General features: G+C 60.4%; 10 protein-coding genes across 10 annotated transcripts; 5 read left to right on the plus strand and 5 right to left on the minus strand.

Moving 5' to 3' along the window:
• Nucleotides 1-200: 200 nt before the first annotated feature.
• Nucleotides 201-1,061, plus strand: PAN0_003c2055 (uncharacterized protein; the record flags this gene model as incomplete). Its single annotated transcript, XM_014803009.1, has 1 exon — nt 201-1,061. The coding sequence occupies one exon, from the start codon at nt 201-203 to the stop codon at nt 1,059-1,061; it is 861 nt and encodes a 286-aa protein (XP_014658495.1).
• A 114-nt stretch (nt 1,062-1,175) lies between these two features.
• Nucleotides 1,176-2,294, minus strand: PAN0_003d2056 (alcohol dehydrogenase 1 protein; the record flags this gene model as incomplete). Its single annotated transcript, XM_014803010.1, has 1 exon — nt 1,176-2,294. One exon carries the CDS (start codon nt 2,292-2,294, stop codon nt 1,176-1,178), a length of 1,119 nt encoding a protein of 372 aa, XP_014658496.1.
• Nucleotides 2,295-3,606: 1,312 nt separating this feature from the next.
• PAN0_003c2057 (uncharacterized protein) lies at nt 3,607-5,317 on the plus strand (the record flags this gene model as incomplete). The annotated part of the gene is made up of 2 exons (XM_014803011.1): nt 3,607-5,209; nt 5,292-5,317. The coding sequence occupies 2 exons, from the start codon at nt 3,607-3,609 to the stop codon at nt 5,315-5,317; spliced, it is 1,629 nt and encodes a 542-aa protein (XP_014658497.1).
• A 57-nt stretch (nt 5,318-5,374) lies between these two features.
• Nucleotides 5,375-6,197, minus strand: PAN0_003d2058 (uncharacterized protein; the record flags this gene model as incomplete). Its single annotated transcript, XM_014803012.1, has 3 exons — nt 5,375-5,426; nt 5,499-5,751; nt 5,882-6,197. 3 exons carry the CDS (start codon nt 6,195-6,197, stop codon nt 5,375-5,377), a joined length of 621 nt encoding a protein of 206 aa, XP_014658498.1.
• Nucleotides 6,198-7,062: 865 nt separating this feature from the next.
• On the minus strand, nt 7,063-8,412 carry PAN0_003d2059 (thiolase-like protein; the record flags this gene model as incomplete). Its single annotated transcript, XM_014803013.1, has 1 exon — nt 7,063-8,412. One exon carries the CDS (start codon nt 8,410-8,412, stop codon nt 7,063-7,065), a length of 1,350 nt encoding a protein of 449 aa, XP_014658499.1.
• A 663-nt stretch (nt 8,413-9,075) lies between these two features.
• PAN0_003d2060 (uncharacterized protein) lies at nt 9,076-9,621 on the minus strand (the record flags this gene model as incomplete). Its single annotated transcript, XM_014803014.1, has 1 exon — nt 9,076-9,621. One exon carries the CDS (start codon nt 9,619-9,621, stop codon nt 9,076-9,078), a length of 546 nt encoding a protein of 181 aa, XP_014658500.1.
• A 1,140-nt stretch (nt 9,622-10,761) lies between these two features.
• Nucleotides 10,762-12,204, plus strand: PAN0_003c2061 (NAD(P)-binding protein; the record flags this gene model as incomplete). The annotated part of the gene is made up of 1 exon (XM_014803015.1): nt 10,762-12,204. One exon carries the CDS (start codon nt 10,762-10,764, stop codon nt 12,202-12,204), a length of 1,443 nt encoding a protein of 480 aa, XP_014658501.1.
• A 507-nt stretch (nt 12,205-12,711) lies between these two features.
• On the minus strand, nt 12,712-14,148 carry PAN0_003d2062 (uncharacterized protein; the record flags this gene model as incomplete). Its single annotated transcript, XM_014803016.1, has 1 exon — nt 12,712-14,148. The coding sequence occupies one exon, from the start codon at nt 14,146-14,148 to the stop codon at nt 12,712-12,714; it is 1,437 nt and encodes a 478-aa protein (XP_014658502.1).
• A 269-nt stretch (nt 14,149-14,417) lies between these two features.
• Nucleotides 14,418-15,194, plus strand: PAN0_003c2063 (acetyltransferase GNAT family protein; the record flags this gene model as incomplete). The annotated part of the gene is made up of 2 exons (XM_014803017.1): nt 14,418-15,016; nt 15,089-15,194. 2 exons carry the CDS (start codon nt 14,418-14,420, stop codon nt 15,192-15,194), a joined length of 705 nt encoding a protein of 234 aa, XP_014658503.1.
• A 1,394-nt stretch (nt 15,195-16,588) lies between these two features.
• On the plus strand, nt 16,589-17,014 carry PAN0_003c2064 (uncharacterized protein; the record flags this gene model as incomplete). Its single annotated transcript, XM_014803018.1, has 1 exon — nt 16,589-17,014. One exon carries the CDS (start codon nt 16,589-16,591, stop codon nt 17,012-17,014), a length of 426 nt encoding a protein of 141 aa, XP_014658504.1.
• Between the last annotated feature and the right edge of the window lie 638 nt (nt 17,015-17,652).

The raw sequence follows: 17,652 nt of genomic DNA on the forward strand, positions 1-17,652 counted from the left end.
CTCGACGTGATGCTCCCGCCGGAGGTGCAACGATGATCTTCGCCTCGCTATCTCGCCCAGCACGATACCCAACCCCTCTCTGCAAGTTCCTTTGGGGCCAGAATGAAGTATAAAGACGTCGGAGCTGGCGAGGGTACCCAGTTCCTCCAACACTCAACCTCACCCGCACATACTCACATTCCCTCTGCACAATTAGCAACATGACTTGGCCAACGACCACGATTTTCGATGCGGTGTTCATCCCGCTGTACGCCATCGTTGGAGTGTTGAATTTGGTCAATGTGGTGCGTCACGGACGCGGGCGCACTGTGGGATTCATCTCGCTCCTCATCTTTTCCCTCGTCCACCTGGTGGGCAACGTCATGCTTGTTGTCGAGTACAAGACCAACTATGCGTCGATCACCGCTACAGTGTGGGGCTACATTCTTCAGTCCATCGGACTTTCGTTCCTCGTGTCGTCATCAATTGGATTCTACACCCGAGCATGCGGATTGCTGGATGCAGACGACAAGACGGGCCGCGTGGCTAAGCTGCTGAATCTCGTCAACCTCGCAGCGCTGGTCTGCGTCATTACGGGATACACCAGCACAGACTTTACCAATGCGCAGGGCGAAATGATCAACCCCAAACTACCGGTGCAGACCAAAGTTGGAGCCCTGCTCTACGTGGGATTGATCGCCGTCATTGCCGGGCTGGCAGCGGTGCGCCTGGCAAGAGCCAGCATCGGTGAAGCCAAACTCATCAGGCTGGCCTTGCTCGTCGCTCTGACGTTCATGCTCGTAAGAGCAGGATACGCAGTGTACGCCACTTTCAAGGGGACGATTCTCGTGCCTACCAACGTGTGGGTCAAACTCGTGCTGCAGTACATCGCCGAGTTCCTCGCACTCGCCACGTATACCGCCCTCGGATTCCTGCTGGACCGAGCTCCACAGGCATCCGAAATCCATCTCGAGGAGGCGGCAAGCGCAAGTTTTACCAGGGACTCTAGCTCGACCGATGGCCACTGGCAGAAAGTGCCCATCACCTACGTCCAGCCTCGCATCCCGCCACCACGCGCTTGACACCCAATGCAGACACCTCAAATGTAAACAGCAGCATCTCACGAATGAACAAAGGCATTTCGAATTGGAAGCAGGAACCTACGGGCACAGAGTTTTGGGTTTTGGACTTGGCAACTACTGGTCAATGTCGAGCACGATGCGGCCGGCGATCTTGCCGCTCTGCATGTCGTCGTACACCTGGGGCAGCTGGCTGAGGCCGAGCGTCTTGAAGTGGGTGCGCACCTTGCCGCTCGCGGCGATCTCGAGCGCCTCCTGTGCGTCCTGGCGGTTGCCCACGTACGAGCCCACCACGCGCACCGAGCGGAAGACGGTGAAGAAGACGTTGGCGCGGATGTCCGTGTTGCCGGGCAGACCGACGGCGACGAGCACGCCGCGCGGGCGGATGTAGTCGAGCGCCTGCTCGTACGCCGCTGCGCCCGAGGCCGCCACCACCGCCGCCTGCGGTCCAAAGCCGTCGGGCGTGGCGGCCTTGATGTCGTCGACGAGGCTCTTGGACGTCTTGAAGTCGATGAACTTTTCGGCACCGAGCGACTCGCACAGCTGCTTCTTGTCGGCGCCGGTGTCGATGGCGATCACGCGGTAGCCGGCGGCGACGGCGTACTGGATGGCGAGATGGCCGAGTCCTCCGCCGGCACCGGGAATCGCCACGTACTGGCCCGGGATGAGCTGGGCTTCCTTGAGCGCCTTGTACACCGTGACGCCTGCGCAGAGGATGGGCGCGGCCTGGTCGAGCGGCAGCGCGTCCGGGATGATGGAGAGGTGGTTGGCGTACGACACGGCGTACTTTTGGAACGAGCCGTCCACGCTGAATCCCGAGCACTGGGCGTGCGGGCAGTTGGGCTCGGCACCGGTGCGGCAGAACGAGCAGTTGAGGCACGAGGTGGCGATCCACTTGATGCCCACACGGTCGCCGACCTTGACAAACTGGTCGGCCCCCTCGCCGAGCGCCACGACCACACCCGCACCCTCGTGGCCACCGACGAGAGGCAGCTTGTTGTCGAGCGGCCAGTCGCCGAGCATGGCGTGCAGGTCCGTGTGGCAGACGCCCGTGTAGATGACGCGCACGAGCGCCTCGCCGCGCTTGAGCTGCTTCTGCACGGGCACGTCCTTGATCGAGACCGGGCCGCCCTGCTTGTCAAAGATGGCGACGCGGTTCTGGCCCGACACGTCGAGCTGCTGCTCGCGCGGGTCCTGCGCAGCGTGGGAGCGGGAAGAGGTAGCAGCGGGAGCCATTTTGGAGTGTTGGTTTGGGACTTGTTGGGGGTGGATGGGGTCGAGCGAGCTAGATGTGCTTGGATCGATGTCGAGGAACAAAAGTTTCGGCAAGAGGGAGCTCGCTATTTATGCTTCTCTGATACCTGCGCATGGACCATGAAGCATGGCGTTGTGCTTGTAGGAAAGCAATCGACGCCGTGCATCTGCGGTCGGCCACCGAAACTTTCGATCAGAGAGTCGCCGCCAAGAGGGTCGGCGAGTCCTGCCAGGGACTGCCTGCTACGAGCTGCGGCACCTCCACGCACGGACGCATGTCTCGCGCGCCACCTTCAAGCTGACTCGGCATGTCTCCGCTCACGCACGCCAGCTGTGATCTTTGGCAGGGGCCATGAGCTGCGGACGAGCCGAAGCCAGTGCGAGAGGCCGGTGCTCTCCCGCGTGTGAGGGTGTTGCTGTCCGTCCAATTGAGGCGTCAAGGTCCCACGCTCAGGCAGCTATCCGAGCGAAGCGACCAGGTCTGGGCTTTCGGCAGGCAAGCTCGGCGGCTCGCATCCGAAGCTGGCCTCCACCCCACGGCCAGCCAGCCAAGACAACGCGGAGGTGCTGCAGTCTGGGTAGAGCTTCAGACGCAGTGAACCAGGACAGCTCTACGTTCGCTCGCCAAAAAAAATGCGCCAGGCTGCCGCACTTTTTCATGCAAAGCTCCGCCGCGTTCGGCCGGTCAATTTTCCCCCCGCCTGTCTGCTGCCGCTGCCGCTCGACCTTAATTTGTGGGGGCGCATGGATGTCGTGTGCGTGCACGACACATGACCCGCTTCTCTGGCTGCCCACCTTCCCCGCACTCGCTGGTCGCAGCATGGCTAGCAAGACTCCCCGCTGCCTTTCTAGAACTCACGCCTGGACACCCCCCCCCCCCGGCGCCAGCTCCCGCCTCGCGATCGTCCAAGCGCCGCCATCGCTACGCTGCGCAAAGGCCGTCTTTCGCACACCGACTCGCGTGTTCGTTGGGCGGCAACGCATGTCTCGTTTCCGACCGGGCTGGCTTACGCACGGATGAGCACACATCGCCTCTCTGTCCTTGTTCAGCTTCGAGAGGGCACGACGCAGTCGGCACGGCCGAGGCTCGAGACTTGCTATTTTTGGACGCCTTTTTTGGGCATTATTTTTTGCGAACATTTTCCTTTTCCGGCTCGAATTCTGGCTCGCTCCACTCGGAATTCGGAACTCGCAGACCAAGTTTTCTTTCTTCTTGCTCTTCCGCCTTGGACCCTGGAAGCCCTCACCGGCTCACCGCACACCTCCTACTCGTCCCTACCTCACACTGCTCACCATGGCGGCCGATCCGTTTGCGCACGCGCGGCCCAACTGGACGCACATCTCGTCCGCATCCGGGCTCGACTCGGGCCGCGTGCCGCTCGCATCCACCGCGCCCGTGCTCAAGATCTACGAAGAGGCGGTGCAGGAGCCGGGCGTCGAGTGCCGCAACATCGACTCGCTCTACAGCCAGGCGCAGCTCGACGATTCCGACCGCTACGACGCACGCATCCTCCGCGAAGATTTTTGCAGCACCGCCATCATCGCCACCACCTGGGCGGGCATGGACGCGCGCAACCGCAGCCAGGGCGTCGACATCGACCTCGTCGCGCTCAAAGATACCTACGCGCGTCTGCGCAACCGCCCCGGCTTTGTGCAGCTGCTCCAGTCTCCTGGATTCGCCCAGGATGGACCATATACCAAAGTGTTATCTGCAGAAGCCTTACCTGCGACTGGCGCAGTGGTAGAAGCGGTCAAAGAGACGCCGCAAGAGGCCGCGCCGGCAGCCGACACATGGGCGCCAGGAGCAGCCACGGAACGATTCGATCGAAAGCGCAACAAGAAGCTCGCCAAGCAGGCCAAGAAGGACGCTGCCATCGAAGCGGCACGTGCAGCACGTGCAGCCTCGCAGCCCCCAGCGTCAGGGTCTGCTGCGGCGGATGGTCCAAAGATGAAGCTACTCCACAGCGACGTGCTGGATCTTCCCGTCGCCCCCGTCGCGGCCGACAGCCAAGACTCTGCCTTGGAGGCACCGGACGTGATCGCGTCGCTCAACTATGCCATGGCGTACTTTCACGATCGTGCCACGCTGCTGCGCTACCTGCGCATGGCGCGCGCCACCTTGCGTGCCAAGACGGGCGTCTTCATCACCGACATGTTCGGCGGGCCCAGCACGGGCGAGTCGTATCCGGACCAAGACGCCACCTGGGCGCGCTTCCAAGGCGAGGTCGGCTTCGGCAGGGATGGCGGTGATGCGCGTGGGCAGTATGTGCTTCGCGCTGACCGGTCGAGGGCCGGCTTGCGCAATGACGCCAGCACGCACGCCGGGCTAGCAGCCATCGATGGACGTGGTGCGAACCGTGCGCGTCCCGCCCGGGACAACGATGCGGACGACGAAGAGGCCGACCGTGTACTCGAGCTCATGCCCGCACCGGAAGCATCAGCAGTGGGTACGAGGGCCGAGTGGCCGCGCGGCAAGCTGAAGCTCGTGCGCACAGGCGAGGAGCACGGCGGCTTCGAGTACTGGCGCGAAGACGGGCCGGTGGACTGGATGACGAACCGCTTCCGCATGAGTCTGAGCTTCCGCTTCTCGGACGCCAGCTGGCTGCGCGATGTCTTTTGGTACGACTTTCGCGTGTGGAGCATCAAGGAGCTCACCGAGGCCATGGAGGAGGCCGGCTTCGTCCGCGTCCAGGTGCACATCCTCCCGCGCAACATTGTCGATTCCGACCGAGGCGATGCCATCGATGACCGCGACAGCGATGCAGGAAGTGAAGCAGAGGACGAAGCGGACAGCATGGCCGGTCTCCTGCTGAGGACCGAAAAGGAAGAGCGCAATAAGAGCTCGTATACGGCGGTGAAAGCGGGGGAGAAGGTGTTTGCCAACCGTAGCTTTGCAAGTAAGTTCCCCCCCTCCCGCATCCGAACCTGCCGTGTGTTGGCGAGCGAGATACTGACTTTGCGTTTTTTTGGCTCTCACAGCATACATTGTGGCATGTGCACCATAGACTCTTTCACACAACCATATATCTCCAAAGGAAGCTGCTTCACACGCGCAAATGCAACTAGCATCGAAACCTGGTGCCAGCGTCCAAACTGCGCTGTCTTCCCTCGACGCTGTGCGTTCAAAACTCGCAAAAGGTCAGCTTTGACAGTCGCTTTCCCATTGTGGGGACAATGCAGACTCACGCAGAGGTGACGGCGATGCCGCCCGAGGCAAGTCCTTCGTTGGCGCCGATGAGCTTGTTGTAGTCCTCGATGGCGACGAGTGTGTTATCGGTGAGCGCGCGTCGCTTCCACTCGAGCGTCGGTCTTCCCTGCGTCTGCGACCATGGCGTGCCGTATCGTCGGCGTAGACTTAGTGGTTCTGCTTGTGCTACCGGTAGCACCGGTGGTGAACTCGCACCCGGGATGGAACGACCTTGTGCGGCAGCGAGGTACTCTGGCGCATGTGTCTGGTGGTGTTTCAATGTAGCACAGATTGCTTGTCTCTGCTCCGCCTCCTCTGTGCTCCAAACTCGGTCAGCCAGCAACCCCTCCCACGGGACTCGAGCGGGTGGGATGGAACTCACTGAGCTTCTTCTTGTAGGCCGTGCGCCGCTGCGAGCGTAGATTCGTGGCCTGGTATCCGATGGCTGCTGCACCCAGCATCACCGCCGCCGAGGTGCCGTACGCGCCCGCGACCGATTTGCGCTTGACGCCCATGCCGAGAAAGTTGTCGACACCCAGATTGAGCTTCTGCGGCACCTGCTTCACTGCATCCTTGAGCTTGGTTGATGACAGCGACTCGACACCCTGTTCTAGCTCCACGGGGTCCTCGCCCGCGGCGTGTGCGCCCAACGCACATACCAGAAGCCACAGTACCGAGACCACCACAGAGAGTCGCATCGTTCGTGCTTGTATACAGGAAACGAGTGTGAAGACCAAGGATGAATGGCTCGAGGTTTGGTACAAAAGTGGTAACGACAGGGGAGGGGGACCTTCGAGCAACGCGCCGCAACGAATCGCTGGTGCTTAAGTACCAAAACGGGCTGGGGGGGCTGGAGGTTGTGCGCGCCAGCTGCAACCTAGGCCGAATGAAGTGGCGTGGCGGGCTGGTTGCGTTGCGTACGCCGGCGGTTAGACAGGCGTGACATCCACACGCTGGTGGTTACAAGAACGCCGACCGAGTTTGATTGTGCCTGGCTCTCCTGCGGGACGAAAGGGGGGCTTGCGGGTGAAAAGCAAGACGACATGCGCGGCAAGGTTGTGCATCCGTCGATCCGAAGCACAATGTTCACCATCGAGAGCCGTGATTTCGTCATGCTTATCCGGATCCCAGCACAATGGCACGTGCTCAAGCACACACACGCCCTAAACCCCACCTTCACGTCACCATGTCGTTGCGAATCGTGCGGCCCACGCCCGAGGTGGGCTTTAAAAAGCGAGGCGTGCCGTCAGGTTTCCAGCACGCACTCGATCGTGCTCACGCCCACTCTTTCCTCCCACCGGCGGGCCGGATTGATCTCCCACACTTCACGTTGACCATCTCATCAAACCACCAGGGCGTGGAGGCCAAGGGGGAGAAGCAATGTTTGCGCACGCTGCGACACGACCGACAAAGGCCCGGCGAGAACCCGATCGATCCGGGCTCTGCACAACTCTGCGCAGCTGCACGTGCGCAACTTCATCACACGGAAGCAAAGCCAATTGGCGGCGAGGGACAGACACAATGTATTTCTCTGGTGGGATTAGACGCACGTGCACGGCACGCTCAGAGGTCGGCGGGGAGGTAGTCGGAGAACTGCTTGGACTTGACCTTGTCGAGATCTTCCTCGGTGATGCTCTTGACCTGGTCGCCGGCGTTGTAGCCGAAGCGCTTGGCCGAGTTGGTGGCGCCGGCCTTGAAGAAGGCGGGGCGACGCAGGATGGTGACGACACAGCTGCCGCCGAGGCCGATGTTGTGGGTGAGGGCGTGCTTGACGTTCTTGACCTGGAGCGCGCCGGCGTCGCCACGCAGCTGGTCGACCATGTACTTGATCATGCCGAGACCGGTGGCGCCGAGCGGGTGACCCTTGGACTCGAGACCGCCCGAGGGGTTGACGACCCAGCCCTTGCCCGAGTCGTTGTAGGTGTTGAGCTTCTGCTCGACGAGCTTGTGCGCATCGCCCTCGGCGCACAGGCCGAGCGCCGGGTAGGTGACCAGCTCGTTGGGCGCAAAGCAGTCGTGGAGCTCGAGCACCTGGATGTCCTGCGGGCCGACGCCGGCCTGCTGGTATGCGATCTTGGCCGCACGGCGCGACATGTCGGCACCGGCGAGCTCGATGCGCGAGCGGTCCTCGTAGAGGCGGATCGAGTCGGTGGCGACACCCATGCCGGCGAGCTCGATGGCGCGGTCCTCGAGGCCGTGCTTCTTGACAAAGTCCTCGCTCGCGACGATCACGGCCGCACCGCCGTCCGAGGTGGGCGAGCACATGGGCAGCGTGACCTCGCGGGTGATCTTGCGCGCCTTGAGCACCTGCTCCTTGGAGGGGGTGGCGCGGAACTGGGCGTAGGGGTTGTTCTTGGCGTGGAGGTGGTTCTTGGCCGAGATCTCGGCGATGTGGTCCCAGGTGGCGCCGTACTTTTCGCAGTACTCGAGGCCGGCGGCGCCAAAGATGCGCGCGGCAAAGGGGCCAAAGTCCTCGGTCTGGTACTCCTTGTCGCCCTCGATCTCAAAGAGCTGCGCCATGGTGCCCTCCATGGGAGCGGCACGGTCGGTGAAGGCGGACGAGAGCGAGCCGGGCGCCATCTTTTCGAAGCCGACGGCGAGGGCGCACTCTGCCTGACCGGCGAGCACGGCGTTGGCGGCGAGATTGAAGGCGCTGGAGCCGGTGGAGCAGTTGTTGTTGACGTTGACGATGGGGATGCCGGTCATGCCGAGCTGGTACAGGACGCGCTGGCCGCAGGTGGAGTCGCCGTAGACGTAGCCTGCGGCGGCGTACTGGACGTCGTCGTAGGTGAGGCCGGCGTCGATGAGCGCCTTGACGCTGGCCTCGAGGCCGAGGATGGGGTAGTCGCGGTCGGCGGGCTTGGTGAAGGCGGTCATGCCGACACCGATGATGTAAGCTTTGCGAGCGGCCATTTTGGGATGAATTGCAGCGGAGGAGAGACGGGGTGGGGCTTGTTGGTGGTGGGGTGGGGTGGGTGTGCGATGGTGGAGAGGCCAGCGGGGGTTAGAGGATGTATTTAAGCAGATGTTGAAAGGCAGCCTCTTCGTGCCACTGACCCCGCGGCGGTGGGTGCGGCGGCGGCGAGGGCTGTGGAGCGAGCTCGCCGACGCGAGCCAACTGCGGCGTGAGAAGCGCCCGGTCCAAATGGATAGCGAAAAAGCCGGAGTGGCACTTTGGGTCGCAGGGTTCAACGCGCGGCTACCATCCTGCACTGCTGTGCTGCAGTGGACTGCGCTGTGGAGAGTGCCAAAGACAAGCGAGCAAAGCGAGGTCGAATAGCCGGTCAATTCTGTGAAATGCCGGCGCCTCACCAGCCAGTGAGTGCGCTCCCCCAAAAGTGCGGGGAAGGCGCAGCGGAGAGAGCGGTTGAAAAAGGCAGACGCGCCCAAGACTGGCATTTTCACAGCGTATTCCCGTCGACCATCTTGGCCGCGCGTAAATGCGGCAGCCCCGCAGAAAAGCATGGAAGTCAGATTTAACAGCAGAAAAGATGGACAAAAAATACTCAGGCCTCGCAGGGCAGGGCTAAGCTGCGTTGTGACGATCAGATGCGTTCAAGATGATGATGACGGCCTTCAAAGGCCAAGCAGGTTACCGAGGAAGCCCTTGTCCTCCTTGTCGTTCGATTCGGGGGCCGAACCGTCCGAGGAAGTGTCGGCGCCTGCACCAGCGCCAGCGCCAGCACTAGCATCACCACCAGCACCGGCACCAGCACCGGCACCGTTCTTGGAGATGGCGTTGGCAGCCTGGGTGCCTGCAGCGTTGGCCGAGGCGGGCTTGATCACGTTGAAGGTGCCCTTTGCGTTTTTGCACGAGTCGCGCACGGCGGTGCTCAGCTCGGTGCCGAGCGGCTTGAGGGCGACGCACGTCTGCGGCAGCGTCCAGGTGTTGTTGTCCACATCGTAGCTGCCCTGGTGCGTGCAGTGGATGGCGCCCTTGATGCCAGCCGCGCGTGCAACGGGACTGTAGCACACACCCACCTCGACCGACGAAAACCAGTAGAACGTGCTGGCGATCGGCACATCCTTGACCGTGTAGTTGGGAAGCGGCATGGCGTCTTGGGCAGACACCAGCATCGATGCGAGCGCAAAAAGCGCACTAGCGGCAAGCATGGATCTCATCGTGAATGTCAAGTCGGTATGGAGGGTAGAGAGAGAGAGACGGAGATGATGAGAGGTCCGGCATGCGCTTCGAGCAGCCACTGTATCGCCTTTATATCTAGCCAGCTGTAATCTGCAAGATGAAGCCATGTCGGTGGGTCACTGTCCACAGCCGTGCACCTTGAGCCCACCTCATGTGCCAAAAGCAGAGCTGCACACTGTCGTCCATTCGGCTGCCAAATGAAGCCTTGCCTCGCCCACCCTCATCTGCAAAGGGTGGGTCGCGTAGTCTTTGCCGGATACAGTGGGCGGATAGCTGATCTTTCCATCCACACTAAGCCTTTCTTTGCAGCATTCGCGATCATCATCATCAGCAGCGACGCGTGCAGACGGACTCGCCCGATGGAGGAGGACAAGCGCAAAGAAAAAGTCGTAATGTGTTAGGACAGCATTGCCAACAAATTTGATTTCCCGTTCTCGAAGGCTTTGGTCTGCCCCCAGTGCCGTCCGGCGTTGCGGAGAAGCCCGGTGTTGAGGGCCAACACCTGGCCGCATCGAAAGGGCGGCCACGTCCGAGGCCGTTGCCGCTCGTTGGCTGGGCGTGGTGAACGTGGCCGTATTCAGACGGCTGCTGCGCCCAATGTCGACGTGGCCGGCGCTGCAGGCTGAGCCTCGGCTATGCACGTTGGCATGGCTTTGCACGCTAAAATTGGATCCCACTTTCTTCTCGGCCTCGCCGCTTTCAACAACGCCGTCCTCTTTCCAAGCTGGCTACGGAAAAGACGAGGTCATCTCGGACGACCCGATAGAGATGGTGAAAAGGTGGAGCCAGGTGATGCGCTCTTTAATATTTGGGGTCTACAGCTGCGAAGGAGCGGATACGAGGCTTGCGCATGGACCAACAGTGTGAGTGCAATGACCGCCGCAGTGGGGTTGGCTCGGCTCGGCTAGCCGTCCACTTCCGCATACCGGCTGCGATGCTGAGTCGCACGTTTTGACCGACAACCTTATCGGCTGTCTGCTCTCCGTGTCACCGCCACAGCACTCGCTCTCCTACATATACTCCACAACAATCGCCTTCCTCCTTCCTTCTTCCATCCGCACACGCCGAAGAAAGCTCGCAAAATACCACATCACTGTCGCGCGATTCAACCGGCAAAGATGGCGACAGCGATCAAGGATCTCTACGCGCGTCTCTCCAACGTCTACACCTCGTTCAGCCCGCCTTCGGTCGCCAAGCGCACCGTCTCGGATGCAGCGGCTGGCTCTTCCGCCGGCCCTCTGAGGCTCGGTATTCTGGGCGCCGCCAACATCGCGCCGCCCGCCGTCATCATCCCCGCCCGATCGCATCCGGATGTCATCGTCTCGGCCGTCGCTGCGCGCTCCAAGGACAAGGCCACGGCCTACGCCAAGAAGCACGGCATCCCGCACGTCTTTGACTCGTACGACCAGCTCATCAACGACCCCGGCATCGACGTCATCTACAACCCACTCCCCAACGGTCTGCACTACGAGTGGACGCTCAAGTGCATTGCCGCCAAGAAGCACGTGCTGCTCGAGAAGCCGTCGACCGCCAACGAGGCAGACACCAAGAAGCTCTTTGAGGAAGCAAACAAGGCCAACGTGCTCGTCCTCGAGGCGTTCCACTACCGATTCCACCCGGCACTCCACGAATACGCCTACAGGCTGCACGACTTTATGTCGCCTCAGAACCCCTTGACCGAGGTCGAGGCACATCTCAATGCGCCCGGCGGAATCTTTCCCGATGACGACATTCGCTTCAACTGGAAGCTCGCCGGTGGCTCGCTCATGGACACTGGCTGCTATCCCACCTCGGCGGTGCTCTACACCATGCGAGCCGCTGCCGGATCGTGGCAGCGTGCCAACTGGGAGGACGGCATCGAGGTGCGAGAGGCTCATCCCACCCACTTTTACCCCAAGGACACCAAGTCCAAGGCGCATCTCAATGCCAAGGGTGATCCGGCGATCGATGGCGTCATGGAGGCGACGGTGCTCGTGCCTACAGCCCGCCCCGCCAAGCTGCCGTGCAAGATCGAGGCCTCGCTTTCCAAGGCGCTGTTCACTATCCCCATCATCGGATGGCGCGTGCCCAATCTCTCGAAAGTCACTCCGACGCTCAAAGCTACCTTCAAGGACGGCAGTACCGTCGAGCTGCAGAACTTTGTGGGGCCCTGGCTCTGGCACACCATCAAGGCGACCTACCGCGGCAAGTCGGCAGCAGAGGCCGGTGTGGCTGAGGGCACAACACGCAGCTACAAGGCGTATGTACCTGGCGACACGGCTGGCACCGATCAGATGCGCAGGGCGGCGAAAGACGGTCACTGGCCCAAGGGCACAGGTCAGCCATGGTGGTCCACGTACAGGTGGCAGCTGGAAGCGTTCGTGCTGGGCGTCAAGGCGGTGAAGGCAGGCACTAAGCCAGATGAAGTGTCGCCCATCAACATGATCAACGAGGACCGAAGTGCCGACACACCGCGAGCGCCCGTCTGGGTGCAAAACGAAGAGTCGGTCATCATCATGAAGACCATCGACGCCATCTATGAAAAGTCCGGCCTGGCTAAGAGGGTTTCCCTCACGGCATAGATGTAGATTAGCAGCTGGAGCAGCGATTCAGTGGACCTGGGTCAAGCCGACTGTGACGTGTGAAGAGAACAGAAAAACTTCGGCGAACATGCGACCTGAGAGAGAGGAGTGTGGCAGAGCCTGAGCGCAGGCGAGTCGCGAACTGCAAATGCGTCGGAGACGATCCGATCGAGGCCGAAAGCTGTGAAGAGCGTCGACAGAAACACGCCCGTGAAGAGGCTCTGCGGACTCATCGGATCCGGAGGCTATCCGAAAGCATTGTCGTGGTCGACTGCCATGGACCAAGCTGCATGTAGGCGCAGATGGCTGGTTTGATTCGTACATTTGATCTGCGCAGCACTGGTCCCATCAGTCCCTGCAGCCCTCGCTCGAAGTCTCGGTCGTTCTCGTCGAGACATGCCTCTTCCTCCAGCCACCCAGCCGACCTTACACAGAATGTGCACTGTGTGTATAGTTCCCAACGGCAGTGCGAACGGTAGTATGAGTGCAAAGTGAGTTCTTGGGTATCTAGTAGGTCAAACCGACGCAGCGTCCGTCCATGCCAATCGCCCACCACGGGGCGCCGATGAGCAGTACGCAAATCAGCACGCCCGCTACCCACGACACGACTGCATATCGCACCGCCCTACGCGGGCTTAGCGTCCTTAACTCGACCGCAAACGTGCTGATGGTCGAGAGGCAGCCGCAAAATCCGTCCTCGAGGCCCTGCAGTGCCTGGCATCCCGTACGCCCTCCTGCGAACGATGCGGGTGTCGATCCGACCCGCGAAGCAGTGAACGCAGCTGCGATGACAGCAGTCGCAAGCACGTTGGCTGCGAGTGTACCCAGCGGCAAAGCGGTGCGTTTTGCGAGCGCATGAGTGTTGAATCGCGACAGGTACCAGCGCAACACAGCGCCGGGCGGCGCAAGCACGAGGCTGAACGTGACGTGTCGAAACGGTGCGTACAGCGCACACAGCACCGCAGGTCCGATCCAAAACACCAACCCGAGCACCGCCGCAGCCGCATCCATCCCAAGCGTCCTTCCGGCCGACACCGCCTTACCGCTCGGCGCACCTCTCCGCGCGAGCGAGAAGACGCGTTCGACGTTGACGATGCTCGACAGCGCAATACCGGCGGCGGTGGCAGCGATGGCCATACCGAGCGTGACGCCCGTCTGGGTGAGTGCGTCCATGACATTGTGCAGGCCATGACGGTCGTAGTGCATCTGGTTGCCAAACGCGCGGAAGACGGCGAGGATCCAGCTGGAGAACGTGGTAACGCTGCCGCAGAAGCCCGTGGTGATCATCACGTACGCCGGCGGATAGCGCCCCTCGATCGGCTGCCGGTTGGCGCCCACCGCCAGACCCATGACCAGACACCCGACTGCTTGCGCCCACACCAGCGGCGCAACACTCTGCCCATCGTACGTGTTGAGCGCCACCAGACCTTCGCGCGCAAGCGTGCCCCAGATCGACGCAAAGGCCACTAGCCCAAGCACGGCCAGGTGTCGCATGGCGCGGTGCAGCGTTCCAACAGCTGGCGTGAGGTCCAGCGCTTTGTCCGACTCGCGCTGCGTGGGTAGAGGCGACCCTGCTGCGGTTGTAGTGGTGGTGGGCGATGTTGATTGTGTGTCGTTTCGTGCGGTCACATCTGGCGGATGATGATTCGAAATGGCTGGATCTTGTGGTATCGATCGTTCTAACTGAGCTGTGTTGGTGGACGACGTCCGGGAAAGCACCAACCCGTCGTCACGCGCGTGGATGGTGTGCGCGGCGCTGCTTGTGCGGCTACGCGCGTCGTCCGTGTGGTAGGCGCTGAGATCGGCGTGTGCATCGGTGTAGTATCCCTCGCCGTCGGTGGCCGATGCGAATGTGTCGGTGGCACTGACCATCGAAGTCTTGTGCGAGAGCGTGGGTGTTGATGCTCCCGCTCGTTTTGTCGACGGCCCAGCGTGTCCATCCATGGCTGCGACCGCTCTGGATGCGGGGAGATGAAGTGGTGGTGGTCGTGCAAACCAAAAACAGACTTCGGTCCCACCTCGCCCAAAAAAAGGCGCGAACCGACGGTCGGATTCGGCTGCGTCCACGCGGTGGGATCGATTGCCAAATGCAGGCACCCAAACCTGACAGCCGTTCTAAACACCGAACATGGCGCATCTGCCAACTACGCCCTGTTCCACCTCCCCGCATCTCTTCTCCTCCCACCTCTTGCGGCAACATCACGCTATAGACCATGATAGAGTTGATTCAGGACGGAGCAGGGAGGCTGCGTACTGCTCAACCCGAGACTGGCGCCTCGCAATCGCTGTCGGAGCTCAACGTGGCCAACGCCGAAGAGAGCGACGTCGACTTTGTCATTCACGCCTTCGACTCGGCCCTTCCCTACCTCGCTTCTATCGGCTCCGAAGCGCAGTGGGGGACGACGCCGTTCTCGGAAAAGCCCAAGGTCAAATCCTCGTTCTCTGCCTATGCTCAGCGCAGCTACGATATCCACAACGGCGCCGAATCCAGCTCTGCACCGGATGAGAAAGACTGGAAGCATCTTGTCTTGTACGAGGTTCGCACGCCCGATGGACTCTGGACACGAGTTGCCGCACTGGGAGTCTCGTGCGAGTTCCCAGACTATGTTCCCGACAGCCTTGCAGGCGAGGGCGCAAAGGCGGCGGGCAACTACGCCTACCTCAACTATCTCATCTCGGACCGCCGCGCCGGCGACCTCGCCAGGGGGGCAGCTGCCAACCTTGTCCCCCTCGCCGAGCGCCAGGCTCGAGCCCTGGGCAAAACCATCTTTTTCGGAGACTGCTGGCGCGGAAACAATGACGGCCTGGTAAAGTAAGTACTGCTCCCATTCCCCTCCGCGATCTCGTCGCTCCCATGCTCATCTCTCGCCGTGGACTGGCACAGGTACTATGAGCGTCTCGGATTCCAACGCGTCGGCCCCTTCGATGTGCCCGACAAGCATGGCCCCAATCTCGAATGGACAGGATACCTCTTCTCTAAACAGCTATAGAACACCCCTCGATGGAAATAGACAACAACACAGCGCAAATCAAAAGGTTTCGCCATCAAATTTCAGCCGCTGCTCCTTGCCTGGACTTTCTTTTGGAGCTCTCGCTGTTAACGGATTGGAGCCGTTGAACCTTGTTGCTCCTTTACGGAGGTTGCGCCCACAGAGTCAAAGCCTCAAGAGCCTGGAGGCTGTGCTACACCCCCACCATGTTCGCATCCTGTCCATACACTCGTTCGATTGCATCTAGTTCTGCCGTTGTCGCCGGGTATTAGCGTCTCCGCATGTACCACAGCAGACTCCAACAATCCGGAAGTCGACCAGACTCCCATGATCCGAACGTCGACCAGCGACATTCGACGACCAGGTCACATGCATCGTTGGAGAAGGACAGTAGACGGCATCGCCAGCTTTGCCTGGAATCGGAGCTGAGCGACGACGAGCGAGCGTGGGAGTCGGGGTCAACGAGTGTTCTGACTGCATTCGAGCCCAGGTCGTCCTGGAGGCCCCAAGTTTTGGGTCGGCCCTCATACGGTCTCGAGATCGATGTCGTCCCCAGCTGAGAGACTTCATTTCGTTTCTTGTAGATAGACTCCAAGCACTGGTTCCTCGACCTCCGCGTGAGCAGCAGCAGAGCGTGGGGGCAAAAGGAACTGATGTGGGGTGGTTCCTGCGTTTACTCCAGCAGCAGAGCGTGGGGGCCAGGAACCGATGTGGGATGGTTCCTGCGCTTACTCAAAGGCGTTGGACGAACCATGCGCAAAATCATATGTGCCTTCATCTCGTGGCCCTTTTCGGCGTTACCGTATCACATGACGTGTTATGTTCCTGCTGCCAGGCTCGGACCTCTTGTTCCGGATGGAGAGCATGAAGCGGGATCTAGCACCTTTCTCACGCCAGCAAACAGTAAACATGATGTCGAGCCCGTGTTTCCTTCTCGAATTGCGGACCAAGGCAGACCGATGGAAAAGCCCGCCGTCGATGGATGTGGGGGAGGTAGGAGGCTGTTTCGGTGTTCGAGGTAGCTTTCTCACGCCACGAATAGTCGCAAGAAGATACAGCAGTAACAGTGATATGCACGTATGCCAATGGTCTCGGAGCGAATCTTCAGCTTTCGCGACAGTCGCTATACTACCGATGATGGTGGAACTCGACCTTCGAAAAATCGATACCACTTTTGCGCTCGGTCGCCATGCATCACTTGAAGCTGATGTGCTGTACTTTACAGCGTAGTAGCGTTCCCCGAGCCACCCCAGGCGACGCTGTGCTCTCTTCCGATATGCCCTTGCCAAAAGCGTTGACCTATCGTGCCCGCTGAGTCGGGCGAAGCAGCCAACGTAAGATGTTCACTGAAGTACGTCCTACAATGACCATACACACGGCTCCAAAAGCATATAATGCGGCTCCCAAGGTCATCGATCGTCTTCGCCGCTCCTCATCTCTTCTCGCTTATCAAAGTCCACTCTAAACGCAACTTCTCAATCAACAAGCAACTCACCCTTCAAAAAACTACCCTCGACAAGATGTACGTTCTCAACTTCTCCAAGCTCTTTGTGGTAGTGGCTTGCATCGCCTTCCTCGGCAAGGGCGTCGTTGCCGACGCTCAGATCAACGATGCCCTGGTCGAGCCCAACCTGTCGCTTGCTGATGGCATTGGCGAGATCAAGGCCAGCCAGTGCATCATGACTTCCAAGCCCGGCAAGGACTGTGCCGTCGGCGTGATGCAGAATGCTGGGGCCAGCTGCTCCTTCAACAAGAGGTGCAGCATTAAATGCAACGGCATGGTCGGCTGCACCACCAACTGCAGGTGCATTGCTGCCTAGATGCATCCTGTCGCATACGGTGCCGCGAGATCTCTACAGTAGTCCTACTAAGATCACGCCTTAAGATGGGAACTTGCCAGCTAGGTTGAATCCTGCTCGTTTTTCCCACCGGACAATGTGACGTTTCTCCGGTTTCTCGCTCTGTCGCCCAGTTCCTGTCGAAAACCTCTGCCATCTACCCGATCTGCCCGCTGCTACCTCCTCCGGTTGTCGCTTGTCACTGCGCTGAGGCCTCACGACGTTAGTCAGAGCTTCGTATCTGCACTGATACAGTCTCAATCAATCCTTTTTTCACTGACCAGTGCCTTCAATTCGCGGCCATTTCCATGCCTTACAGTGTGAAACCGTACGTCCGTTTCATATTTGGGACCCGAATTTTTCTGAGCTCTTCTTACCGGTAGATGCTTACGGAGAAGAATGTTCTCAGAGGTTGCAGATGAGATAGGATTCTCATTCGATGCTCGGGACGCCCTTTCCCACGGCTTTGATGAGCTTGGAAGGTTCTCATATTGTCAACTTTCGAGACAGACCTACCGTACGTCCTGAACAATGGTTCCTTTGACATTCGAGACAGTGGCTGCCGGCATTCTTTTCTATGAGTAAGGATTGAATTCGGTCTTCGAAAGCCAATAGCAATA

The sequence above is a fragment of the Moesziomyces antarcticus genome, assembly GCF_000747765.1.
Source record: "Moesziomyces antarcticus DNA, scaffold: scaffold_v10003, strain JCM 10317, whole genome shotgun sequence".
In the NCBI taxonomy this organism is placed as follows: Eukaryota; Fungi; Basidiomycota; class Ustilaginomycetes; order Ustilaginales; family Ustilaginaceae; genus Moesziomyces; species Moesziomyces antarcticus.